At 36.1% G+C, this 10,653-nt stretch overlaps 1 protein-coding gene across 2 annotated transcripts in view; it reads right to left on the minus strand.

Moving 5' to 3' along the window:
* The window catches only part of ADK (adenosine kinase), a 555,845-nt gene that overhangs the window by 103,357 nt on the left and 441,835 nt on the right, over positions 1–10,653 (minus strand). For both annotated transcript variants that reach the window (XM_004383208.2, XM_004383209.3), the window contains exon 9: positions 2,317–2,431. In XM_004383208.2, coding sequence (XP_004383265.1) covers positions 2,317–2,431 — 115 coding nt within the window. The remainder of the gene's footprint in view (positions 1–2,316; positions 2,432–10,653) is intronic.

The raw sequence follows: 10,653 nt of genomic DNA on the forward strand, positions 1-10,653 counted from the left end.
TGCCATCCTGGAATGTCACTTATGGTAAATTAAAGGACCCTTTCCCTCCCCATCTTCCATTAGTATTTTAATGCTAGGAGGTGGGGAAAAGCTGATCCATATTCAAGAGGAAGGGAGGAAAACAATAACAAATTGGCATCTCTTCTGTGAAATGTCCCACAGGCCAAGCATTTTTATGTTCTTAATCATTATTAAATGACTTAACATGACACCCAGAGCTGGGCGAATGATTGCATACTGACATGAGAACGAATTACAAATGAAATGAAAGATCAAGCCGTATTAGAGGACTGCCTCTGGGAAATGAAAATCTTTAATTCTCTTTTATTATTGACATTTATTTGGCTGCCATGAATAACAACATAGCAAAGAGATTCAGCTGTGCTTGTGCGCTGAATAGCTTATCCGAGGGCTCAAAACTGCATTAACATTTATCATGTTTGCTCTTGTAGCTGACACTACTGAGCAGATTCCCTCTCCATCTTGTATTTATCATGCATTGCAGATATAGTGCATCCTCAAATTAAGTTCATTTTCATATGGTACAAACAACAAAGATTAGCCTATGTCTTTCCTCAAATAAGCTCTGCTTGTAAGCATTGCTGAAAATGGTTTAATAGATTTAATAATATTGTTTTAAAGGGTAAAATGAGTTCACAGAGAAATTCAGTCACAGGATGGAGAGGTTAATTTTAAAAGTTTCAATTTTGGAAAAATCATGCAAATTCACCATGAAAAAGACACTTGTACAATATGTGTATCTGGAATATTCAAAGCCTTAAAATAAACGTTTCCATAAAGAACAACCAAATAGCCTCTTCTGAATCTGAAAGCAGCTACAATTCCTATAAGATAAGAAGCCTGTGTGTCCTTCACGTTTTCAGTGTCCATTGCTAAGATAGTACTCGGCCACATACTATAGTAAGACAGCAACTCAGACAGTTTGTATCAACTCAGGGACATCCTTTCCTGGTTTATTTCTTTTCTCTCTTGTACAAATTAACAACATGGCTTTTCCCGCCACAACAATGAAGACTATATAATACCTGGTGCCTTTGCTCATATGATCCTCTTTGCCTGGACTGTTCTCCTTTCTTTAAATCCTTCCTAGATTTCAAGGCTTATCAATGTCAACGTATCCTGAGAAAGTCACTATCTCTGAATCTTATCTTAAAAATTATTTTTGACTTTTCTCTTTAACTTTTAATTATGGAAAATTTCAACACATACACATCAATCATCCACATTTAACAATTATTAACTCATGACCAATCTCATTTCATTTACACCTCTACTTCCACGATCTACCACTCATTGAATTATTTTGAAACAAATATTTCTTGAGGCAAATCTCTGAATCTTGCTTTAAAAAATTCTAAAATAAGAAAGTTAGAATGAATTATTTCTAGGGTTTCTTCTACCCACATTTTGACAATAATTTCTTTTTTGACTCTTTTCAGGCTTATACATTTAACTCCACAAAATTTTACATTATAGTCACTATAACCATCTTTCTTCAAGCGCTATTGTTCTCCCTTTCTAAATCAATACATCCTAGATAGTGTGTACAAATAATTAAGAATTATAATTATACTTTGCCTTGTATTCACGTTTTTTAATGTATAAATTACATTTCCCAGTTATATCTTTAAGACTCATACATTATATTTCAGTGTTCAGCAGAATGCTAAAGACACATACAGGTAATAATTGTTACTGTTTACAATAATTATCAATTACCTGACTGGATTTAATCTGAATGGTTCAGACAGAAATAAAAAGTTTACATTTTGGTTTAAGTAGTGAGTATAGCAGGTAGCATCATATTGACAATATTAGTCATTTAAATCAATAAAATGTTTGTTTACTAGATGAAATTCCTGTTCTGTTTCTGAGTCTGTGGAATAGACAACTGAGAAAAAGCATAAGTGAGATTTTCTTCTTGAAAGAAAAACTGAGGAAATAACTTATTTCTGGATTTTATTGGTTCACAGTTGGGTAAATTTACTTTATTCTAGTACAGGTATTTAATAAGTAAAATGTATTTTTTTCAGAAAAGATACTTTTAGACTGAAAAATCCTAAGTCCAAAATATCAAATATACAAATCAAAGTAGTTGTACTCAACTGAAATTTAATAAATTACCTTCTTAAAAATGAGATCTTTTCTACTGAGATAGAAGGCAGGTATATTTAGTAGAATAAAAAACTATGAAAAGTATATTGCTTTGAATACATTATAACAAAAGAATATAGAATTTTGTTATAAATGATAAATCTCCATCATTCGGATCGCTCACACAGTTCCCACACCTACCTGTGGCCACTATAGTGTCATCTTTCCCTTGGGTGAAGATCACAGTTCGAGACCTGTTCGAGTTCACCTTTGGCAGAGCTTGTGCCTTTTTGGCTATCTCTTTAATGTCTTCAGTCTATTAATAGAAAGGAGGAAAAAAAATTCTCATAACCAGTAAAGTAATGCAAAACTTTATTAGATTAAGGATTGAGCTTTTATGATAAAAATCAGAGACCTTAACATCTATTAAGAGATTAAAAAAAAAAATTTAACCATATACAAAAGTAAACAGAATAGCATAATGATCTCCCAGAAACCATAATTAAGCTGCAACAATTACAAATTTATGACCAATCTTATTTCATCTATATCCCACCCACCCTGCCTTCCATATTATTCTAAAGCAAATCCCAGTTACCACACAATGTCATCTATAAATGTTTTAGTACGTGTCTCTGAAAGGTAATGACTTAAATAAACTTAATTGCATAACTATTATCATATTTTAAAAAATTAACAATTCCTTAGTATCAGCAAATATCTCGCTAGCTTTCAAATTTCCAATGGAAGAGAGTTTTTAAAAAAGAGGAATATTTAATTATTTTAGAGGTTTACAAACCATAATTATGCTGACTTTTGGAATAATACAGTTGCTATAATGCCAAATTATTCAAAGGACTGAAATGGGAGAAAGAAATACTAACCCTTTCCTACAAATAACTTAATTTTCTTTAAAAAAGATAAGTTAAAAAAATTACAAATTAAGTCTAGAAACTCTGATGCTATTTTTCACACACAGGCTGTGAAGTTTACATCATAAATGTACTGATTTGAAATCTAACTCTTGAGCTAAAGGTAGGATTTCTAGAATCATATTGTTAATCGTTTTAGATAATTTAAAAATCCACATGTGAATTTTGCAGGCCTTTAAAACTATCCATGGTTTGGGCTTTGTAGTTAGTTTACTCTCTCACTGGCCAAAGCTTCAAACAGCCATGGAAAGAGAAACAAATTTCAAACAGGCAATATATCTGAGTGACATAAAGGAAGTTAGCTACGACATACAGGACAGAAAAATTTAGGTAAGCAAAGCAGCAAGTCACAATGGTTATAAACAACACCAGAAACTATGACATTTAAAAATTTTTTAAAATTTTGTTGTTGAGAATATACACAGCAGAACAGACACAAATTTATCAGTTCCTACGTATGCAATTCAGTGACATGGATTACATTCTTTGAGTTGTGCGGCCATTCTCTCACTCTCCTTTCCTGAGTTGTTTCCCCCCCATTAACATTCACTCACTGCCCTCGAATGTTCCTATTTAATCTTTCGAGTTGCTGTTGTCAATTTGATCCCATATAGATAGTTCTTAAAAGGGCATAATGCTCAAGGCAGACATTTTTTACTAGTTAAACTAAACTACTGTTTTGTTTTAATAAGAAGACTTCAGGGGATATTTTTGGTTTAAGGTTTAAAGGTTATCTCAGGGCAATGGTTTCAAGGGAGAAACCATGACATTTTTAAAGGTATGACAATCTCTAGTGAAATTTTTGTATGTTGTTTGTTCACTAAACATTTAAGAAATGTCAGATAATCTGTGAAGCTAAGCTTCTACTACACCTAACATTATGATTTCCAGAGCACTGTTGTTTCTGAAGAGAACAGCCACTTGTGGTAGGACAATGTTGCCGACCTTTCAAACATGCTGACTATTTCACTTTTGGTTGCTTATTTTAGAACAGAACTAAGTCTGAACTCTGATAAGATGAAAAAAGAAATTCCCTCAGTTCTTGGGAACCGACTATTAGAAATGACTAGCAACAGCTAAAAGGACCAAAAAAAAAAAAAAAAGCCATATAATAACAATGTACTCACTGTCAAGTGAAAGTATACATTTAATTAAAATAACTCATATGTATTCTCCCAACCTCCTTAGCACAAAAATATTTTACTACTAGAAGATTCTTGCTTATGATTAAGTTCAGTTCATATTTAATAAAGACAAGAGGCAAAGCTCACCTGATCATCTCGGGAGCAGAACCTACGCACGTGCTGAATGTTTTTAAAAAAGAGGTCTCTTCAAGATGGTATAAGGATTAAATTAAGAATGAAATTCTATGGTTGCCTTCTACCGACTCTGTGGGAGGATATTTATATATATTTTTAATGGAAGATTTGGTAATCTAATCAAAGAAACCTTTCTTATTTCTCAAGTTAAATCTTATGAAAACGGCAATTCAAGGTCGAAGTAAACTCTTCCAAATACAAAACATAAATCTCTACAGAATGGTTAAAGTTTATTCTACTTGTATCTACATCCAGTTGTACAAAATCCCGTTGTCACTCACTCTAAGTTCACTGTCAGTAAGAACCTAATCTAAATTTTGCACGGTGCCTTGAGGAGTCACTGCTTTGCCCTCAATAGTTGATTCCCATCTAGCATAAAAACTTTTCTTTAAACCTCCGTTTTATCTTTCCAAGGCTACATATTTCTGCTTCCAGTCCCCCACCCCCACCCAGGCAGGTTCTTCTTCCTTATACTTATGCTTACACATCTTAGGAGTGTGATGAAATTACAAGGGACTTAGGAGTATGACAGACTTGGACATACTAACTGTGCAGCCTGAAGCAGGTTAACAAATGTCTCTGAGTTTGTTTCCTCATCTACAAAACTGAGAAAATAATACCCCAAAAAATGTTATGAGAGATGCATGCTAAAATAAGTAGGCAGGAATTTGAAGAGAAACAGGATATTTGCATAGTTTCAAAGTATCTCCCCATATAATACTTATTCATTACAAAAGGAAAAATAGTAACATTATAGTGGAGAAAACTGAGATAGCACCTTAACCCAGTGATCAAAATTAACATCATCAATAATAAGACACACTGACATGATATACCTCCCTGATACATGCACTGAGAAGGACACATCAGTTCTGTGGTATTCCTGCCCAAACGTATAACCTCAACCTTAATTATGCAATTAAATTGAGGGACAGTCTACAAAGTGACTGATCTGTACTCTTCAAAAGTATCAAGCTCATGAACGACAAGGAAAGAGAAACTGTCACAGATTGGAGAAGACTAAAGAGACATGACAACTGAATACAAAATGGGATCCTGGAATAAATTCTGGAACAGAAAAACTAAATTAGAGGAAAAACTGGTGAAATCAGAATAAAGTCTGTACTTTAGTTATTGGTATTGTACCAATGTTAATTTCCTTATTTTGATTATTATATTAATCATTAACATTAGGTGAAGCTGGGTGAAGGGTATATAGGAACTCTCTACTATTTTGATAACTTTTCTGTAAGTCTAAAATTATTTAAAAATAAAAAGCGCTAAAAACAGTTGCGGGGATGACAAGAGATAAGGTAAGTGAAAGGGCTTACTACATTATCTAAAAAAACAAAAACCAGACCCATTGCTGTCAAGTCAATTCCGACTCATAGCGACCCTATAGGACAGAGTAGAACTGCCCTGTAGATTCTCCAAGGAGTGGCTGGTGGATTTGAACTGTGGACCTTTTGGTTAGCAGCCAAACACTTAACCACTGTGCCACCAGGGATCCAATATATTATCTAGCATATACTAAGTACTTAATAAATACTAATTTTCTTCCTCTAATGACCCATTATTGATACTCTAAGATCTCACATCCTGAGATTGCCCCAAAATTTGTAGAAAGCGTCTCAAGAATTTTAAGTATTGAGAATTTAATTATGATCTAATAAGGGGGAGTCTCTGGGTGATGCAAATGATTAACACACTCAACTGTTAATTGAAAGGCTAGAGGTTCAGATCCACCCAGAGATACCTCAGAAGTAAGGCTTGGCGATCTACTGCTGAAAAACCAGCTTCTGAAGACTCTATGGAGCATAGTTCTACTCTGACACAAATGGGGTTGCCATGAGTCAGAGCAGACTCAATGGCAAGTGGTATCTAATAAGGGAGGATAAAGAAGAAAAGGGGGAAGAGAAGTAGAAGAAAGCTCACATCAGTTGAGTTATGGGCACTGTACATAGCTCTAACGCATTCATTACATCTTAACATCTCTAGATAGTAGGTGGTTGTTGTTAGTTGCTGTCCATTTAGCTCTGACTCACGGTGACCTTATGTATAACAGAAAGAAAAATTGCCCAGTCTCGAACCATCCTCACAATTGCTGGTATGTGTGAACCCACTGTTGCAGCCACTGTGTCAATCCATCTCACAGAGGGTTTTCCGCCGAACTTTTACTTTATCGGACACGATGTCCTTTTCTAGCAATTGGTCTTTCCTGATGATGTGTCCAAAGTAAGCAAGCTGAAGACTTGCCTTGCTTCTAAGGTTTATTAGTATATTCCCATTTTACAGATGAAGAAACTGAGTCACAGGAGGTTAAATAACTTGCCTAAGGTCATAAATGTACTAAATAGTGGAGCAGGACTAGAACCCACAGTCTGATTCCAAAGATCACACTCTTAACCACTATTCTATGTTATCCACATATTATATTACTTCTACAATTTCTGGTAATGTGCTTTTTGCTGTTGTGATCAGAAAACCATAGCATGTTCATCCTAAATCATTCTTTCTGCCACATTCACAAGACATTCCCAATCTTGTATTTAAGTTTATTATTTTTTTCTCAATTATTCTGGCTTGTAGTTTTAACCTACTGAATTCCAATTTTTGAGTTTCAAGATATTTCTTATTTTTCAAGGTCATTTTGAGATCTAATCTCCTCTTCCAATATGTTGGAATGTGAGAAAGAAAGCAATGTAGTTTATTTTAAAGAGGATCAAACTTAAGAGAGCTGAGCTCTGGTTCTGGCTCCATCATGTATTAGCTATGTGACCTTGAACAAGTCATATAGACTAGTTTTTTGTCTGTGGAATTAATATGGCAATATATGTCCTGCCTACCTCCAAAGGTTTATGTCAGCATTAAATGTATTAAGGAGGTGTGGGAAAAGGCTTTATAAACTGTTTAAGCATTTTATAAGTGTAAAATTATGCTTTATTGTCACACGTGGAGACACCTTACATTTAGCATTGTCTTCTAAATTAAAGGATATACTGAATTCATTCCACTTTTTACAAGCTGGTGATACAAATGTTAAACAATAGAGCCACCATCTACCTACTTTCGTAGAATAACAATTGTGGTATTCCCATACATTGCCTCATTTAACCATATCATTTTCTGTTTTATTTTCCAAAGAGAAACTCCTACCATCATTATGGTGTTCATACGATGTGTCAGTCTGCAGCTTTATTTCAGGCTACTTTCCTCTTCACTCAATCTGCTCCAGACACATTGACCTTCTGCAGGTCCTAGAGTACCTTAGGCTCTTTCTTGTTTGGAGGCCTTTGTACTCTTGTTCCCTGTTTGAAATTTGTTTCCCTGTTTTTTGTTTTTTTGCTGTTTTCTGTCATGGCTAGATACTAATATTTTTCAGGCTTTTACTTCCTCAGAAAGTTTTTCTATGACCGTCATATCTAAAAGAGGACCTCTTCCCTCATTCTCTTACAGAATACCCTGTCTAGTCATTGCTACCTTGTCTTTAGGGTCTATCAAAGTGTTAGGCACATATTCGTTGGGTGAATAAATGATTAAACGAAGAGAATTAGGAGATCATTCATCCTCTTTCCCTTAATCTGTTTTTTAAATTGTCCCCTTTGGGGCCCAGGCATCTATGAAAGTAGCACTGCACTCTCTTAACCAGTAGGACCCAACTTATGGTTTTATTTCCAGAAGCTATGACTGATCATTCATTGCACTCTATATTTGTGAGGAAACTTGGAGAATTCTTTGGGCATCAATACCTCTTTAATAGTCTCCATGGTCTTTCTACTCAGTGTTGTCGAATGGAAATTTCTGCGATGATGAATATGTTCTATATCTACACTGTCCAATACAGTGGTCACAAGCCACATATGGTTATGGAGCAATTGAAATGCAGCTAATGTGACTGAGGAACACTGAATTTTTAATTTTATTTAACCTTAACTTAAATAGCCACATGTGGTTAGTGGATACCACACTGTTATTGTTCTTGTTAGGTGCCATAGAGCCTGTTCTGACTCATAGCGACCCTATGTACAACAGAACGAAAACACAGCCTGGACCTGTGCAGTCCTCACAATCTTTGTTATGCTTCAGCCCATTGTTGCAGCCACTGTGTCAATCCATCTTCCTGAGGGTCATCCTTTTTTTCACTAACCCCCTACGTTACCAAGCATGAGGTCCTTCTCCAGGGACTGATCCTTCCTGATAACATGTCTAAAGTATGTGAGACGAAATCCTGCCATCCTTGCTTCTAAGAAGCATTCTGGCTATACTTCTTCCAAGACAGATTTGTTCATTCTTTTGGCAGTCCACAGTATATTCAATATTCTTCACCAACACCATAACTCAAAGGCATCAATCCTTCTTTGGTCTTCCTTATTCACTATCCAGCTTTCACATGCATATGAGACGTATGAAAACACCATGGCTTGGGTCAGGTGCACCTTAGTCTTCAAGGTGACATCTTTGCTTTTTAACACTTGAAAGAGGTCTTTTGCAGCAGATTTGCCCAATGCGATGTGTCTTTTGATTTCTTGACTGCTGCTTCCATGGGTGTTGATTGTGCATCCAAGTAAAATGAAGTGTTTAACAACTTCAATCTTTTCTCCATTTATCATGATGTTGCTTATTTGTCCAGTTGTAAGGATTTTTGTTGTCTTTATGTTGAGGTGTAATCCATACTGAAGGCTATAGCCTTTTTTTTTTTTTTTCATACAAAATTTATACATACATTGTAATGTGACTCTAATTGCTCTCCCCATAATGTGACAGCACACTCCTCCTTTCCATGCCAGATTTCCCGTGTCTATTCAACCAGCTCCTAACCCTCTCTGCCTTCCCATCTCACCTCCGGACAGAAGCTACCCCTTTAGTCTCTTGTATCTACTTGAGCTAAGAAGCACACTCCTCACAAATAACACTTTATGTCCACAATCCAGTCCAATCCCTGTCTGAAAAGTTGGCCTCAGAAATTGTTTTAGTTCTGGGCTGATAGAGAATCCAGGGGCCATGTTTTCCGGGGTTCCTCCAGTCTCAGTCAGACCATTAAGTGTGGTTTTCTTACTAGAATTTGAGTTCTGCATCCCACCTTTCTTCTGCTCCATCCGGGACTCTCTGTTGTGTTCCCTGTCAGGGCAGTCATTGGTGGTAGCTGGGCACCATCTAGTTCTTCTGGTCTCAGGCTGATGAAGTCTCTGGTTTATGTGGCCCTTTCTGTCTCCTGGGCTACTACTTTCCTCGTGACTTTGGTGTTCTACATTCTCCTTTACTCCAGGTGGTTGGGACCAATTGATGCATCTCAGACGGCTGCTTGCAAGCTTTTAAGACACGAGACACCACTCACCAAAGCAGGATGCAGAACATTTTCTTAATAAGCTTTGTTATGCCAATTGACGTAGATGTCCCCTGAAAACATGGTCCCCAGACCCCTACCCCTGCTACTCTGTCTCTCATAGTGTTTGGCTGTATTCAGGAAACTTCTTAACTTTGGTTTAGTCCAGTTGTGCTGACTTCCCCTGTAGTGTGCTGTCCTTCCCTTCACCTAAGATAATTCTTATCTACTATCTAGTTAGTAAATAACTCTCACCCTTCCTCCTCACCCTTGTAACCATCAAAGAATGTTTTCTTCTATGTTTAAACCTTTTCTTGAGTTCTTGTAATAGTGGTCTTATACAATATTTGTCCTTCTGTGACTGACTAAATTCACTCAGCATAACGACCTCCAGCTTCCTCCATGTTATAAGATGTTTCACATCTTCATCATTCTTTATCATTTCGTAGTATTCCATTGTGTGGATATACCATGATTTGTTTACCCATTCGTCTGCTGATGGACACCTAGGTTTTTTCCTTTTTTTGATATTGTGAACAGTGCTGCAATGATCATGGGTGTGCATATATCTATTCGTGTGATGGCTCTTATTTCTCTAGGATATATTCCAAGGAGCAGGACAGCTGGATAGTATGGTACTTCTATTTCTAGCTTTTCAAGGAAGCGCCAAATCAACTTCCAAAGTGGTTGTACCATTTTACATTCCCACCAACAGGGTATAAGTGTTCCAGTCTCTCCGCAACCTCTTCAGCAGTTATTCTTTTGTGTTTTTTGGATTAATGCTAGCCTTGTTGGTGTGAGATGATGTCTCATTGTAGTTTTGATCTGCACTTCTATAATGACTAATGATCGTGAGCATTTCTTCATATGTCTGTTACCTGCCTGAATATCTTGTTTGGCAAAGTGCCTGTTCATATCCTTTGCCCATTTTTTAATTGGCTTATTTGTCTTTTTGTTATTGAGG

The sequence above is a fragment of the Trichechus manatus genome, unplaced genomic scaffold, assembly GCF_000243295.1.
Source record: "Trichechus manatus latirostris isolate Lorelei unplaced genomic scaffold, TriManLat1.0 scaffold00106, whole genome shotgun sequence".
In the NCBI taxonomy this organism is placed as follows: Eukaryota; Metazoa; Chordata; class Mammalia; order Sirenia; family Trichechidae; genus Trichechus; species Trichechus manatus.